Source organism: Mycteria americana, chromosome 12 (genome assembly GCF_035582795.1).
Source record: "Mycteria americana isolate JAX WOST 10 ecotype Jacksonville Zoo and Gardens chromosome 12, USCA_MyAme_1.0, whole genome shotgun sequence".
In the NCBI taxonomy this organism is placed as follows: Eukaryota; Metazoa; Chordata; class Aves; order Ciconiiformes; family Ciconiidae; genus Mycteria; species Mycteria americana.
The window spans coordinates 6,348,292-6,366,444 of record NC_134376.1 but is presented as its reverse complement, the minus strand read 5'-3'; the positions used below and the strand labels follow the sequence as shown (position 1 = coordinate 6,366,444).

The 18,153-nt window shown below is 45.0% G+C and overlaps 1 protein-coding gene across 5 annotated transcripts in view; it reads right to left on the bottom strand.

Moving 5' to 3' along the window:
• The window catches only part of MAD1L1 (mitotic arrest deficient 1 like 1), a 381,442-nt gene that overhangs the window by 123,964 nt on the left and 239,325 nt on the right, over positions 1-18,153 (bottom strand). For all 5 annotated transcript variants that reach the window (XM_075514959.1, XM_075514957.1, XM_075514958.1 and 2 more), the window contains one exon: positions 5,311-5,518. In XM_075514959.1, coding sequence (XP_075371074.1) covers positions 5,311-5,518 — 208 coding nt within the window. The remainder of the gene's footprint in view (positions 1-5,310; positions 5,519-18,153) is intronic.

Here is an 18,153-nt window from a genome sequence, read left to right as displayed (position 1 = left end):
GCAGTTCCTTCCGTACAAATTGAAGGGGAACTGGTATGCTAAACATCATCGAGAGAAGTGTCACCTAATGAATCCTTCTTCTGCTTTAGGAAGAGGCATTACGTGACCGAAGAAGAGCTGCCTTCTATGCACCCACCTGGTCCAACCTTGTTTGACCAGCAAGACGCTGGGAGCCATCAGCACAAAGTGAGATATGGATGCTGCGCTAGTACACACGCACCCACCAACAGCTAAGGTCACAGAAAAATCCTTCATCAGGTGGACTCAGGTTTCATTTGCAGGTGCAGCCCTCATCATGTGTGGATTTCCTACACACAGATGGTAGGAGGCACCAAGGCTTCCAAGCACCAACAGCCCAGCCAACTGTGGATGGAGAATGGCAACTTTTAAATTCCATCTGCTCCTTTTTTGTCACCTTCTGTACTCAGAAACACATTCATCAGAAGCACAAGCATGCTGGGACAGTGACAAATTTTACCATCTCTGGCTTGTCACTTCAACAAGATTAGGTTATTTTAATATTAATTCATTACCCAATTTAATTCCAATTAATTATATTTTTACAAGGCCTCGACATGGCAGTGATGCTGTAGACAGCCTCTGCTGAACACCAGACGTAGCATCTTTTTTAGGGTCAAACACTTGCCTTAAGAGTAAGATTCTCCAGTTCTTCATTCTTTTCCTACTTTTCCCTAACAAGAGAAAAAGGACACCGAAATCATTGAGATGGATGAGTAGCTTTCCTTTTCGGTGGGATTATGTTCAGGAAAATAGTTCACTTCCAAAATTCTCCACAGATGGTTGAAATCAGAGTTGATTTCCCCATCCTCTTTCCTGGTAGGAGTGCCAGCCTGTTTCTCAACAGAAAGAATATTAAAAGCACTTTTCCTCTTTCTCACAGGGAGAGGCTGCATGAAAGAAGGGAACTCTCCACTGTACCTACAGGATAGCAATAAATCACGAGAGCTCATGGAAAATTTGCACTACTGCATTCTTTAGTCAGGACCCAGCTTCCATGGGTCATCCCATTCCTACCTTCAAACAAATCACTTTTAAGATAAGAACACAAATGGAAATAATCAGGACCTGGAGCATTCTCATTTCTACCTATGCTTTGCTACAATACACAAGTCATTACTTCTGTCAGCTCCCCATTAGCTGCCACCTTCCTATTTGCTTGCAACTAAGACCGAACTCCATCTCTAGCAGCACCACAAAAGAAAAATCAAGAGGTCCACCAGGACCAGGCAAGACAAAAAAGGAAGATCTAAACAGAAATGGCCTGGAGAGAAACAGGAAAAAACAGGAAAAGCTATGGAGCTTGGAAGAAAAAAAGCAGAAGATGTAGCCTGAAATACAAAATGGTGTGTGGGGGGGGAAAGGTGTGAAGAGTATGGGAGAGAGAAATGCAGAACTGGAACAGATTCCAAGTCTGGGCAGCGATGCCCTGTGCCACCTTTCCAAAGCTGTTACAATCTGCATGCCTGTTTCAGAGACAGGAGGACGCAGAGCCTCTCCCCAGATGGCAGCCTGACCTTGGTGCACTCTCCTCTTACACAACCCAGACCCGGGCAGCCACCGGGAGAGAAACAAAACGCCCATAAAGTTACAGCCCATTCCCGTAATGCAGCTGCCACAGATCTGCCCCATTAATACCGCACAACCCCGCGTGCAAATTTATACTTTGAAAAAGGATGGTATGTTGTTATAGCTCACGTTGTTCCAATCTCTTCTTTGCAATAGCCCTGATACCCATTTTAATAGAGACTATTACGGCATAAGTGAGAGGAAAGGACCACTGAACTACGTGGCAAGTTGCCAGGTTGTGCTGCAGCCTCCAGCGGTTATGCTCAAAGAGATTTAAAGTCCAGCATAACCTTGATTTTTAATAGAGTCACATTTAATGAGCTTTAATGTCCACAGTAATAATTTCCTTATTACCTATCCAGGAGTCGGAACCATGATCAGAAAAAACGTGCTGCACTCCAGTCCAATGAGTGAATTTAATAATGGCCAATACATTATTATCAAAACCATCAACATCATTGTCCTTAATGCCTTTTTTTTGGTTGGTATAATTACAATTATTTGAACCCTAAGCATAACTGTTGCAGATGACATAAGCTTGCTGAACACAGCAAACCTGACTGGCCAGAGGCCACCCAAATCCCTCACCTCTGCCAATAAGCCATGCCGGGTATATGGCAAAATGGGACAATAAAATCTTACAGATACCTCTATCTGTCAACAGGCAAAATGCAAACTTACATCTGACCTTTGTTGTCTCCCCAGCTTTTACCCACACTTCTCCTACTCTGTCCTCGGTCTTCCTTCATCCCAACCGACTCTGACACGAGGGACCTCCCACCTCAAAAGCTCAGAGAGCTGAATTTGCCTCTTGCATGTGTTGTATGAGTGAGATGGATAAACAGACATATGGGTATTGCAGCTGACAGAAAGGGGTGCAAGAAAAATTCTAATTCTTGTTATTTTTGTACAGAAACAGTTCCATAAACCTCACTGAAACCTGCTCCCTTATTATGCACAATAAACCTCCCTCCCAAGGCAGCCAATTGCACGGTGACAAACAGAGCAGAGGGAGTTTCTGCCACATGCTCCCCATTTCACACCTTGAAAATATACTAAAATGGAAGGCATATGGCAGCCGTTCCTGTGGGCAGAGCTGCTGAGATCCTAAGAAAACAGCGAAAGCTGGATCTTCCATTTCTTATCCAGAGAGAGACGGTCTAAGTTTTCTGGCCAGGCAAATCCATACTGTTAAACCACTCCTGGAACAGCTGTTGCATCCACACTGCGGACGCTGCGTGAGCTAAGCAGGACAGACTCAATGCAAAAATGGATGCGGCTCGCACGGCGTGCTTGATGAGCTGTCCCCTAACCCACCGGGAGCTCTGCCCTGCACTAGCAAAAAGGCCAAACCTGGCATTCATCTGGCTAATTTAAAGCCAGCTCGGATACGCCTGCTAACCTTGCAGTCAGTGCCATAACAACTCTTGCACGTCCTAATATACACAGTCTTCATCATCAGACCACGCTGCTGAATGCTCCCGCAGCAGAAAGGAGGGTTTAGGACTATTTATGGCAACATTCCTCGTGCACGACAGTGATGCAGACAAGTACATAAAACACAAGAAAAAACCCAAGATCTTTCCATACAACCTGGCTTACCATGCGCATGCCCTGGTCTCAAAGACAGTCACCCACAGGGCTCCTCCATCCTTCACTTACAGCTCCTTTTCCCATTTTGTTTACATGAACCACTTCCATATGCACTTACAGGCACTCGGAGAATGCAAAGGGCCCTCCTGTGACTGTGATAAATGACACTGAAGTATTTCCCACCCTGCTAGGCTCTGCAACTGACACTCTCTCCCATTTGAGTTGGTGACCAGAAGTCAGAATGATGTGGCACGGGACTGGGGCAAATGGAAAACAGCATCACATATATAAGGGGCTGGAAACACCCTGAAACCCAGTGAGCTGTTCGTTTTCCTGTCGGAATCAAAGGCAGAAGAGAAAACAGCTTTAAAAATGCATCCCTTATAAGCTACAGACAAACCTGGTAACATCCCAGCACAGAAGCGCCTCACAAACAGCTAAAAGCAACTGCGTGAAAGGCAGCAGAGTAGTAATTATGAATAACAAATCACAGGAGGCATACAAGAGAAACGCCTTCCCCCAGAAGAAATGGTCTAATTACTGGAGATGATACCCCAGAGGTTCGTTCATCAGTGGCAGAGACACAGAGTTGACCTCACCCCTGCATCCCCTCTGCCCCGACCGGCACTCTCCCCCCGGGCTCGAGGGGCACCGTCAGCCGCGTGGATCTGCGGCATTAGATCTGCCGGGCTACTCGGGGGCATAACGACAGACAAGGGCACTGGGTAGCAGCATCTGCTGTAATTTAAAAACCAGTGCATTTCCAATTCAAATTGCAATGCAAGAACTATCCCCAAGAACTGCTCGTGCTCGAGTCTCACCGGGGTCTTAGACTGGAAGCTCCTCCGGGCAAAGGCAGCCTTCCTTAGATGTTCAGGAAGTGTTTAATGCTTATGCATTTGTTAGAACATCCACTAACAACAGTAACAAACTGTCATTGTACCTCTAACATCCAGTCAGCTCTTCACTTTATAAACCACCCCATCTACACTTCTCACCGTCATATTTTTAAGGCTATATAGTACCATAATCCACTATGAGATGCCGGAACAAACACATTCTTAGCAGTAATAAAGTGTTATTGTATGAGCAATGGGAAAACAAGCAAGCTACTTTCAGAGAATTTTGGTGTCATAACAGTGAAAGATATTTCCTTCTGTGTATTTTCTTTAAGCCCGAGCTCTGCCATTTTGTGGGTCTCAAGTCTCCAACACACATGGCCTTCGATGAAAGCTCTGCCCCCTTAGCCTCATCCGAGGGAGGATCCTGACCTCTGGACACTGACCACGTACGTGCTGCTAGAACACAACAGGTTAGCTCCCCACGGACCTTCAGCACTCTCTTATTTTTCTCTTCTCTAATAAAAATGTTTTGAGAGAAAGGTACATGTGAGAGAGTTACAGCAGTAAGATCTCTTGGGCTCTGCAGCATGACTCGACTCTGCCTGGTCCCCTCGCAGTGCTGGGTCACGTTGTATTGATATCCTTACCCTGATTTACAGAGTCTGAGAGCATGTCTGGAGGTGCTGACTTTGGGGTTACTGTACTAAAAAGTCTCGTTCAGGTATGTGAAGGGAAGACAGACTGTACTGGAGGAGAGCCACAGATTCTGTGAAATGTATTTAGCTCGTGAAAGATGTACTCTATTTTCATGGAGTATTGAATGGAGCTGTGATTAATGGGGCACATATACACTGATAAACAATATTAATTTGTTTTAAGCCAGGTCTGAAAAGATTTCAGACCACTTGCTTCCCTGCAGCTATAAAAGTTATTTCCTGCTGTCTATACTACCTCAAGGGCTAAACCAGCCCTGAAAGGAAGAAAATATTTCCTTTTACTCCATTGGCAGCACCAGCCTATGAAGGCTGTTGTATCAGTATTTCATTTATCATGAGTAAATGATATGGATTATTATTATTTATCCTTACCACCTACCCTCTGTACCAAACTGTCACAGGATTGCCACCACACATTCACTGTCTCCTGCATCAACCCAGGTTTTTTCATTTTCCCTATAACCGTTCCATCAAACACACTGTCTGCAACGTCTCCATCTGCTTCTGCAGTCAGTTCCTCTGGCAGTACAGATGAGTAAGTGCATCTTCATGACCAGAAGCCAGCAGCCTACCTGCAATTTCTTGTGGTGACTGAAAACTCCCAACTCCTTCCAAATTCCCAGGGATGGAGCCACCTCCTTCGAGCACCCTCACCAGCTCCCTCAGCCTTTCACACTCCTCCTGGAGCTGCTGCTGCTCCTCCTTGCGCTGCTGCTTGGCCAAGCTCGCTGGGTTCATGCTGAAATGAAGAACTTTGGTTCTGCTGGGGTCATAGTCACCCTGCGTGGCAGAAACAACAGAAGCAGACTGAGTAACTGATCCAACCTCCAAGTCCACCCAACCTGTACCACTCTTTGTGTGAAGACAAAAAACGTTACAGCAGAAAAAAGGACACTTATGCAGTGATAATGTTTTATTCCAACAGTTGAAGTCAGCCAAAGCCAGTATTGCTTCTTCTCTTCCTACTCTCTCTTTCTAAAAAAAAAAAAAAAACAAACCACCAAACAAACTACTAACCACCACCACCACAAAAAAACCCCACTCAACAGAGCTTGCTCCCTGGCTGACACCTCCACAGTTAAATTTAACTCCAGAAATGAAGTTTTATAGCTGTATTTTAAATCTCTTGATAGCAGGAGATTATAACAAACACACAGATACACCCTTAAACTACAGCAGGACACCCAGTACTAGCCTAATTTATTAGTCATACGAGCCAGCAACATTCATATGACTCCAATAGTGGAGTCATTAGCAAGTTGTATCAGCTCATCCCAAGCAAGTGAACAGATATTTCATTTTATACTTTTTTTCTCAGAGGTGAGTTGTATTTATAGCAGTTTAAATAGTCAGTCAAGTCCTAAGATAGCAAATTAATATTCTTTCAAAGTGAGAGGAAAACACTGATGTTACATTTGTGATTTCAGAGAGACAATTTTCATATAAACTACAGGAAGCCTCACGACCATAAAAGTAGTAAAGCATGTGCTAATGCTGGCTTCCACGGCACTCTGCCCAGATGAAACCCTATAGCACTGCCTGCATAAAAAGGCATTTTATATGGTAATATTTTTCCTTCAATTAAATCTCAGGACCTAAAGTGATTTTGTAAACATTAATTAACCCTCAAGAGCAGCATGAGGTAGATATCATCCCAATTTTATCATTTCATTTTCATTAAAGACGTGCTAGAACTTTATGTGGGTTTTTTTTCATGCAAACCAGAGCAGAGACTGAGCAACTTCATCCTGAATTGCTGGTCATTGCTGGTAAGAGACCCCAGAAGATCCCATTCCCAAACATCTTTTATTGAAAATACTCCATCCACATACTGTAAAGCACCTCTGCCCGCAGCAGGGAGTGAACTGCCAAAACTCGCCGCCCCAGAGCCTGGCAGCAGATGCAGCACTGGTTCAAAAATGGGTTTGACAAATTCATGGACAACAGCTCCATAACTGCACCCTGACAGGGGAGGACAGGGGCACATCCTCCAGCATCTCTGGCTGCTGGGCGAGTGCTGGGGAGCGTGGCCAAGTTTGTGGGCTCTCCCAAAAGAGCATCTTCCATCACTGCGGTCAGAGATGCTCTTCTGGGCTGGACGGACCAGGGTTAAGGGCCAGCTGGGCACTTTTTATGTTCACATGCAATGCTTGCTACATCTCACAGCTGTTCCAGTGCCCTCTTGAGGGAACCATGCTGAAATTCGCCTTTAAAACCTCGGTTTCTAGACGTTAGCTGGGCAGAAGGCAGCTGGAAGAGGTGTGCTCACCCGCAGAGACGCAGGTGCCCGTGAGCAGCGTCGGGGTCTGGGTCCAGCGGCGCAGCCAGCCACGCGCAAGGGCTGCGGTGCTCGCGGCTCCCGGCGGTCCCCGTGGCTGGCTCCCTCTCTGCCAGCTGGCTCCCAGGGCCGTGCCAGGCAGATGGGCCCCACCGCGGAGAAGCAGCCGCCAAAGCTGAGGCTGGCAGGACGCCGGCAGTTACGTAGGCAAAGGGGAAGCGCAATCTAGAGCTGGGAGAAGACGTGAAGTCCAAAAGTGGTTTTGGTCAAGAGCATGGGGTCCATGCACTGGTGAATATGAGGTTAATGCCTTCTTGCATCTACCACCAAAAATATAATTTAAAACTGCACAACTGGAAACGTTGAATTCCAGTGTGACTGGTATGGAAATCATCAATGTACCTGGAAACAAGCAGATACTCTCACTGCTGTATTTCCCAGAGGAAAAAAAAAAAAAAAAAGGCGTACGGTTGTTCCTCATAACCACTCTGTGAAACCAATATGGTGCTCCTCATGAGCAATCAGTTTAACCACATCTGTCCATCTGAGTAGAAGAGATGGTCACTATTTCACAGTGTAAGTACATGTTAAAAACAAAGGGAGATCATACCTGTACCTGTATATCCCAGGCCAAGAGTGGGTGGGAGGAAACCCCTAACGTAAGAGGACACAGGAACCTCCAAAGGGCTGCCCTGGCCCAAGGAGCTCACTCCAGAGAACTGGGGAAACTCAGGCACAGAAACCTTGGGTACCCTTCCTAGCTGTTTGCACTCCCCGCAGTCAGAGCAGGTGGTCTTCCAGCCCTTGGCCAGGTACTGGGCAGGTGATGCATGTTCTCATACTGCCCAAGCCTTGTGGTGCTCAAGGAGACCTACAGGAACATCTGGGAGGGCAGCACTGTCCTGCAGCCCCACAGCAGCGGGGCTTCGTGGCCCCATTTCCATGGGGAGGTCAAGGCAAACAGCCTGGACCTGGCAGACAGGCTATTAGGACCAAGAGAAGAAATAATCCCACCGACAGCCTTGGCCAAGAGAAATCTAGGGGAGAACTGAAGGACTGGGACCACACGCAGCATCTTGGAGATGCTGAACAGAGGGAGCATGAAGACAGATGTTACTCCAGCTTATTAGATATATTCTCCCCAGCAACACACTGGCATTTACAAACCTGTTTCCACACCCAGCTATCTAACTTCTCGTGCTATTTGCATTTCAGGACTCTTCCAGACAGATCAGGGCACTCCTTACTCTTGTGTTTGCCTTTCAAAGGAAGAGATTCAACCCCAAAGTTTGCAATGGGGTTTACCCTGGCTGGCAAAAGGATGCTCTTAAAATCAGAGCTGCGGAGCCCACCTCTCCCTGCACAGCTCAGCACCGCGGTACTTCTGACAAGCCGTGAAGGGCAGATCTGGCCCCGTCTCCCTCACCGGCTGCAGTGCCAAGGGCAGGCAGAGATCACGCCTCCTCGCCCCGGCCGCCACCACCACGCTGGCTCCAGCACGCAGCGCAGAGATCACCTGCGCTTTCATACTGCACCATCGCTGCAGATGCTCACGCGAAGGCACGAGACAGCAGAAGGATCTCAGTGTGGAAGAAAGCCATGCAAACCTGCAGACTGCTGCTACCTTTCTGCCGGGACCACTTTAACCCGTGCTGCGCTAGTCTGTTTATTTTGCAGGTTATTTACTCTTTTAAAACATCTCTCTGGCCATTCTAGAAAGCCCTGCCATGAAGCTGCAGTGCTTTGGCTCTTATAGCTCTTTCAGCCCATTTATCCTTTCCTTTTATAACATGCCCCCTTGAAAAATCATGCTCTAAAACTCAGCACTAGGACTCAGCCTTATTTTCGGGGCTCACCAGCGCTCCTGAGCACGTCAGTCTGAAGCTACACTGAGACAGGTGAATCTCTTAAAAACCCACTGTGACAGGAAGGCTGTGGCAGAATCCATCTCATTTAACATTTCTGGGAGATCATTAACATATTTGCTATGCTACTCACATTTTCGGGCTAGGGGCAGTAGCTTTCTCTTTATTCCACACAGCACACATCAAACCAGCACACTTCTCCCTACAGCTAAAATATTAGTATTTCTGGTTTATATTATAGTAACACCTAAAGAAATCAAGTGAGACAGGGATCCCAGTGTGCTAGGTCCCATACAAACCCTACAAGAAACCACCACCTAAAGCTCAAAAAACAGACAACAAAACCTGAAGACGAAGTATGTGAGGGGAGCAGAGGTATGGAAAGATGCAGCCTCCGGTCTGAGGCTCCTTAGCAGCACCATGGCAGAAATGAAAAGAAAACGTCTTCAGAGATGACCCTCCTCACCACCGGACCACACAGTTGTACCGAGCAGAGAGTTACTTAAGTCTCCAGGAAATTGACTGACATCCTATGGATTTTCAAATAAACGCAGGAAGCTTTCCATGGAAATGGTATGGACCAGAGCCAATTTCTGATGAAAGGGATCAGACACATGCATATGTAATACCAGACAGCCAAGACGGTATCACAACTTCAATCCCTTGAAGTGTTTTTCCAAATTTCTGAAGGTTGGGAGTTACTTAGGTTGGCTCTCGGAATAGTCATGGCTGGAAACTGCTAAATATAACAGACAACAAAACAGCATTAAAATCTCACTAGCATTTGAAGGAGATGAAACCCTAATTCTGGTAAGAAACCAGGGACTGAAAAAAGCAAACAACCTCCTTCTGGAATCCTTTTAGCTCTGGAAAATGTAAATTACTGGTTTTCTCTATCAATTGCTCTTCCCCCCACAATAAATTAGTCTTACTGATCAGAATTTTGTCCTTTCAGCTCTGCAACAGAAGCCTGGAAAATGGTGTTTCAGGCACTGGGAGAGAAGACCTAAACCAGATTTGCCCATTTAGAAAATAATTTCTAAACTAGAGCCACCGATGAGGAAGACCAAATGGTGGCATTTGAAAGGCATAGTACAGAAGAGACTGCCACACTCTCTGAACAGGAGCTGGGACTCCCAGAACAACTGCCCAGAAGCAGCTCCAGATGCTGCTTCTGTGCTGAACCAACACCGGCAAGGAGGTATCGCTTGACTGAGTTAAAAAGCATCTTGCAGCAAACGGTAATGTATCCCTGGTTTCTCCAAGAAGCATGAAAAGTGTGCTTCAGGTTTGGAAACTTGAATGTGAGAATCGACCACATCCACTTAAGCTCATGGTGCCTTTATATAGAAATACGAGACAATTGGGGATGCAACCAATATATGACCTACAGACAACCCCTTTGTTGCAAAGAACAGTAAAATGCCACCCTGTCCCCAGTTCATTCAGTAGAAAACTTGGTAGATCATTCTGCTCATCAACACATCATGGCCAGTGTCTCAGAGAGCAAAGATGATACATTACTGCTGGTTTCTCAGCAGCACCCCCTCTTTACCTCTATTTTTCCCAATACTTTAAAATTTGGAAATTGTAGAGATGCTGAAGAGTAAATAACTTGAACTAGAGAGAACTGCTGGCATTCATTGATTCTTCTTTCAAGGAATAACATCGAGCCAGTAATTCAGATTTGTCAGAAAAATGTACGCAGAGCTTCAATTTAGGAGGAAGCAATAAATACCTTGATTGATTGCAACCAAGTCTGGTTGACACTTAGCAGTACAGTGAATTATTCATTCCTGGAAAGTAAGATGCTAACTAGCTGATTTGGTGCTTAAGGCAGCAAAACCATTTTTGTGCTCTCAGAAGGGCACCGGACATTTTACAGAGATGATTTGTTGACTCCACATGTTAATATGTTCTACGATTTGTGAAATAATGTTGTTTTGATGCATTATCTTCAGCCTTCCAGATACATGCCCCAGGGTACGCACGAGGGAAACTCATCGACCACTGAGAAGAACCATCCCACCACTTCTGTCCCAATCGCGCAGTCATTATGTGAGACAGCCACCGCAGATGCAACACACAAATATTGTCTTAATGCAATATGCTCTAAGCACACCCTGGGACACGGCAGAACTATTTAGTAAGACTCTGGCTGTCAATAAACTTTCTGACAAGAGTCTATGGAAAAGAGAATTTGCAACAGGGCCAATTTAGCAGCTAGAACAGAGGGACAAGCTCAAGTCAGATGCTGCTGCCTTCCTTCCCACTGCCGTCTCCCAGCTTGAAAAAAACCACCCCGAGCAGATAACTGTGCTGATGCTATGTGTCATTTTTAAAACTATATTATCGGCAAACAGTCAGTATGTTGGTCTCCATGTTGTAATTATAGCTCAAAAACTTCCTAAGTAATCTCCCCATTAGGGAAGAATCAGTCAAGTGACAACGTAATGAATGAAGACAGGATTGCTTTAATCTCTGAAAACCAGAAACCTTTCCTTTAGAAGAGGAGTTGTTTAGAAGAACAATGAAAGCTGCCAGTGACAGCACCTTGAAAAGGGCTGAACTTATTCTGGCATCTCTCTTCCTGGTTGTTTGAAAACTGCACAGTCTCAATTCAGGGATGTCTTTCTCCAGGAGCTATAAAAGCTTTTCTCTCTACTCGACTCACTTTCACAGGCCCACAGGTAAGAATAAAGCACTTAAAACCATGTGGACTACTTTACATTTGATGAAACATTCAGTGCTTAACAACTCCATTTAAGATCTATTCATCTACTGCAGATATTTCTAATCAGAAGGTAGAACTGGTAGCAAAGGGAATAGTCTCCACTGTTGTGAATATGTTTATCTAACATCACTAATGATTCATACGTTCATACGTCCCAAGGAGGCAATGACTGTCAGGATACAATCTCAGCAAGCACTGTCAAGGATTTTCAACTGACTTCACATCCTCATAGGCTCCTCCTGTTTAATGCATCTGAAAGCAAAGAAGTCAAAACCCATAGATGAGGCTGACGCGCACTTAAGTGCCTTATTTTTTCATAGTCTTGATGTCTATCAACCTTAAAAGATTGTGATTTCTGAGCAGCACAATAAATTCTGGCAGAACATATGGACAGCTGAGTTTAATCGCTACTCGCTTGCAATGCAACAGATTGTGCTTGCCCCTGCTGAGAAAAGGCTGACGATTGGAAGCTCTTCAAGCAAAGGACGATTTCTTCTTTGCGCGACTCTCGCACACAGTGAGCGCCACCCAAACACAAGCAATACGCACTGCTGCTTTCTTAGCTAAGGAATTTGTTTCCATGATGACTTCTTAAGAGAAAAATCTCCAAGGTTTCCAGACTGGGATGCATTATTCAATACCGGGGAACTTAAATAGAAACAATCTAAGGAGCTTAGTAGATTGTATCAGCTTTAAAGGAATAATGTGTCAATAGTTACCTTGGAAGAACATCCCAAATAAAGACTGCATCTATCTGTAGGAAACAGATGGGAAAGTTTCTTAAATACAGATATAAAACATCAAGCATCAACTGGAGGGGTGATGGAAGCGGAGTGTTTGAAAAGCATCCAACTGGCCAGGGAATGCTCTTGCTTCCATTTGCTACCTCTTGTAGGCAAAAAGTAGCTTAAATTGTGAACACTAACACACGGCAGATAGTTGGGTATATGCATGTGGTGATGTCCAAAATTGAACTCTTGAGCAGAAGCCTGCTACTTGCTCACTGCAAGCACGGCCTGGTTGTCAGTTTTGGTAAGACCTGGACTAAACCAAAAGTGGCACATCCTGAATCCTCCAAAGATAGAGAGGCGTGAGACAGAATCACTGCTTAGGAGGCTGATCAGAAGCAGATCAATGATTTAGACTATTTAGATTGGGAAAATCAGGGGCTTGGGGTTCCAGAAAGAAAGGTGGTGCTGAAAAGAAGGGTTCCCGAAAAGAGAAGTAGTCTCAGAAAGAAGAGGGTTTGGAAAGAAGAAGGTGACGATCCTGTCTGCAGGAAAGATCCTGGAAGTGGAGGAAGATCCTGGAAATCAGAGAGATGCACGAGGACGAAGGCCAGAGCATGCCCAGGGACCTTGGCCAGTAAGGACGGACTGATGACTGTGAGCAGACACGACTTTCTGCCCAACCACCCTGCACAGCCGTGATCTCCCTGCGGGGAAGGAATGTTGAGCCCGAGAGAAGGCAGCACCGAGGTGGGGGAGCGAAAAAACAACTGTGTGAAAAAACAAAGTGGGGTAAAATGTCTGATATTATTGGTTCTAAAATAAACCCCAGTGTCCAGATCTACCATGGGTTGCTGCTTACTCTGTCCCACCCATGACTGTCTCCTGTCTTCGTTTTGTGACAAAATGTTACCCAAGGCCTCTGGCCAGTCTCTCGCTGTGTCAGGCTCCAGCTACTGAATTCCTGCAAAATCCAAGTTTCTGATGCTTGCGCTGCTAGAAAGGCTGACGCTGCTTTTGGGGACCCTGCAAGCTAATTCTTGGGATTCAGTGCCTCCTCCTGACTGCGGATCCTTTACACAGTTCAAGCTGCAACAGAAATGCACTCCTCTCCCAAAGCGTCAGGTTTCTGGAATTACTATTTTGCTTTTCCGAAAACATGTGGTATTTGTGAGTAAACACAGGCACACACGCACACGGGCTTTGCACACAGCTAATAAATACCCTGTTGCTTTTACTGAATTATGAAAGCAGAGAAGTCACAAATCATTAGAAGTCATCTTTGAATGTATTTATGTTCAGCTTACAGTTAATGGTATAACACTTACGTCAAGAATCGTCTGCTGTTAGTCCTGCATCAATACCCCTTGGAAATTTTACTCAAAGATGGAGAACAAAAAAAACAGTGGGAAGGCAAAATGGGAATTTATCACCTGAAAGACGCATGCAAAGTCCCCATCTATAGCTCTTGTTGCAGTAGCTTATTAACTACAGTCAGCCTGGCTATACAGGTGAGCAGCTTCTCCTGGTCTACCTTTATTTTATTTTTACTTCAACAGCTTCTTTTTTTTTTTTTTTTTTTTTAATTTTGGTTACTCAAGTCTCTCCTACAAAAGGATATAGGAGGCATTTCTGCACCCAGTACAAGGCAGACTCAGAAAGCTTAATCCTACCTCAGGAAATGCCATTTTAATGGAAATTCTGTTCCTTGGTTTTGTTCTTCTTGTTTCTTTGCTCAGGCTTGTTAAAGTGATTAGAGTAAAACCCAAAGTAAACCACATCCCAAAGAATTCCCTCTGTACCCAGCACACGAAGCGCAGCATGCTGACCAGCCCCGGCTCCCTCTGTCACAGAAGATAACTACACCAAGGGATCTTTAAAGCCCTTGGTACAGGAGCTGTATTAACAAAAATGGATTGCAAAGATGAGACAAAGCAAGCTAACAAATAAGCAACAACCACCACCTGCTCCTCATAGCTTTGCCAGTCTGCACACACTCGAAATCAGAAACAGTTGGGGAAAAAAAAAACCAAAACCAAACAAAACAGAAGGTGCTGGATGTTGGGCAAAGGCTCACTTGTTCCCACCAGGTCTCATGCCGGTTCCCTACCTTCTTTCTCACATTTCTCTCTCCGTTATCTTTATGTGTACATCTGCAGCATGCACATCCCTGAAACCTGGCAGCAGAAATTCACTTGGGCAACCTTTTCATCTTTCTCTTAGCCAGTTCTTAGTCCAACTCCTGCTACTTCTTCCCCAAAACAGGAAGATCTTTCTCCTTGCCCCAGTGATGTGACCTCTTGTCCATACACCTTGATTCAGGCAACCCTTCTTCTACGGCCTCCTGAACACCCATGTTAGCCATTTCCAGAACAGCAAAGGTGAAGATAATCTGTGTTAGTCTGAGTTATGCCTCTTCATCCCCAGTAACTCCTCTATAGTTCCCACCAGCATAATAGATTTCAGATCCTTACTCTCACACGCAATGACACGAGTAATCCCACATTACCTTCCCCACTCCATCAGTAATGCCACCTCCAACACCCGGACCAGCCGCTCCTCCCACAAAGACATCTACAGAGCTTTTTCTTTCCCTTCCTGAGCTGATCTGCCACACTACACGTACTCATTGATATTCCTCCCTATGGCCTTCTTTTACCGCAGCATCTACAGCAAATTAGCAATGAGACAGAGAGTCGGTTGGAGTTAGAATGTATTGCAGACAAAAAAAGCTCTAATCATCCTCATCACTCTAACACCAGACCATATCTTTTGGTACAACACATAACACATTTTGGGCACTGCTGCAATACGAGTAATAAAATAAAATGTCTCACCAGTAGCGCTGAAGCCCTTCAGGTACAGTTTTAAAAAGGAGATCTTTTCTCTATACCCACTTTAAGTGCATTATCCCCTGGAGTATGCAAGACTATAATTTGCACTGAGTGAGGCATTCAGATGAGGTCTGGGATGCAAACAAACGTGACAAGAAGGTTAAGAGTCAGGACAGCAAGACATGGAATGGTATGGAATTGGGATAATCTAGAAGAAAAAATGCATTCAAACGTTCACTGTCCTTTTCAATTGCTGCTCTTCCTTTTACTGAAATGGAAGAAAATCACAGTCTGCTCTAGGTTTGTTACCACCTAGAGATTTGAATTCCAGGGTTTCTACACTCGTTTTTTCAAGTCAAGGATTCCTGTCTTTCCAGAGAACAAAGTCCATAAAAAGTTGCTGCTATTTACACTCTAGTAGCATGCAGAGGAGACCTGTGATGGTTCAAAAACCTCTGATAAAGACACTGAAAATCAAAAGCACAGAGGTTCTGAAAATAGCCCCAAAGAGCTTATAGTTTGAGCTATAAAATTCTTTTTCAGAGATAAGACTTAACTTCATGGTGAGAAATGCTGGCTCTCATAGATCTGAATTTCAAAAAACATTTTATCAACTTTCACATACAAATGAAGTAACTTTGGTTAAGAATACTGTTGAGAAGTTATCGTGGTTTAACCCCAGCTGGCAACTAAGCCCCCCCCAGCCGCTCGCTCACTGCCCCCCCTCTGGGATGGGGGAGAGAATCAGAAGAGCAAAAGTGAGAAAACTCGGGGGTTGAGATAAAGACAGTTTAATAGGTAAAGCAAAAGCCACGCACGCAAGCAAAGCAAAGCAAGGAATTCATTGACTCCTTCCCATGGGCAGGCAGGTGTTCAGCCATCTCCAGGAAAGCAGGGCTCCATCACACCTAACGGTGACTTGGGAAGACAAACGCCATCACTGGGAACGTCACCCCCTTCCTTCTTCTTCCCCCAGCTCAATATGCTAAGCACGGTGTCGTATGGTGTGGGATATCCCTTTGGTCAGCTGGGGTCAGCTGTCCCAGCCGTGTCCCCTCCCAACTCCTTGTGCCCCCCCAGCCTCCTCGCTGGTGGGGTGGGGTGAGGAGCAGCAAAGGCCTTGACTCTGTGTAAGCACTGCTCAGCAGGGACTGGAACATCCCTGTGTTACCAACACTGTTCCCAGCACAAATCTGAAACACAGCCCCATACTAGCTACTGTGGAGAAAATTAACTCTATCCAGCCAAAACCAGCACAGAAGTGTCAGATTAAACCTAGGTTTTCAAGAGAAGTACACATAGTTTTGTTTTTTGGTTTTTTTGTTTGTTTGGGGTTTTTTTGTTTGTTTTTTTTTTTTTAATTAACTCCTCCTTTGCTGCTGTTTTCTTATTCTGCATGCAACATGCACATACAGATACTGTACAAATAGACCAGAAAGACAGAAGATACTTGAAGTGAGTTTTTTTGGTAATATTTACTCCAATCCAGATATTCAACCACTCAAAGCTTTCCCTCCCAACAACGCTCTATGAATCTTGCTTTAGCGCCTCCGTAATTCTGCGTTTCCTGGTAAAGCTCTACTTTGGAATGAATTCAGATCACGGGGAGATCCCAGAGCAGAAAAGCAGCACGAATCGGCTGTGCGAGCCTGGGACCCTCGGCATTCAAACAGGAAGGGAAGAGTCAGAGTGAAGTATGACAACAGAGGTCCCTCTTTCAAGACTTTATAAAGGAAAGTAAAACTGCAATGTAATAAGATTTTACAGTTAATATATCTCATTAGCGAAAAGCAAAACCTCGATGGGTTGGGTGGTTTTTTTTAGATAGTGCATTATATAAAAAGAAAGATGAATAATTAAAAATTATGTAAAAGCCACTGCCTTCATGATCTGATGGCAGGAGGCATCAAAGTTCAGCTGAGCGTATACAAGCCTGAAAAGTAAGTGACAAGAAGAGCTGTCAATCATGTCATGTATTTATACAGCAAAAGCATTGCACAGGCTGGTCACTGAGGCCAAGCACGATAGCATTAACAGCAACGCTGAAACTTCCTAACAGCTTCAAGTACACCACGACATTTTGATCCTGTAATTTAATGCATATAAAAGTACTACTGTATGTCCTTGCATGTATAACTCCGACCTGGCAGGTACAAAGCAAACCCTGAGTAGCTCCGCTGCCTTTCAGTGAACGAACGTGCACCCTCGGTCTCGGCCGCGCCGCAGAGCTAACCCGCCATCATTAACAGATTCCCTGCCTTGAGCTGGAAGCAGTTCCACTTAAAGAGCAAGTCAAGTTCCCTTTCACATCATACAGGAACTGTGAGGACTCATTTCTGACAGTCTCCTCGAGCAGCTGGGCAGTGTCTGAGTGGGTTTATAGCAAACGTGCTCCAGGTTAACCAAGCTCCACTGCAGCCTCTCGCTGCGAGAGGTTATGGCCTCCCACACTCCTTCTGCTTTGGCCAAGCAGAAGATAAAAATTAGGAAAACAAAACATGTCCCTGCAACACACCGAGGGGAAGAAGAGCTAGAGAAGAATTGCCAATTTTTATTTTTTCTCTGTCACAGTCACTTCTCTTCTCAGCGATGCAGTGTTTGTCTTGACACAGCTTGCCCCTAGGGAGAGCCCATCTTCCCCAGTACCACCTCAACGTCCAACCAGGTACCAGGGGAAATTTCTCTAGTAACGGATAATTTGGTAGAGGGAGAAGTGAGAGAGCAAATAGGGAGCTTCCAACATCTCAGAAAAATGTATATGCATGTACATACCTTTCTTAATTATCCATGTAGCTACCTACTTTATTCACCAGCAAAAGTCACTGCAGTTTCGCTTAGATGTGTTGAATATGCAGAACCCTCTTTTGTTTGCTCTGCTCTTTCTCAAGTAAGAGACCTGAGTATCTGAAACATCCAAATATCGATTCAGAGGGTACATTTGCTTCCAGCTCCTCAGGGCAAATACGCAAATGTTTG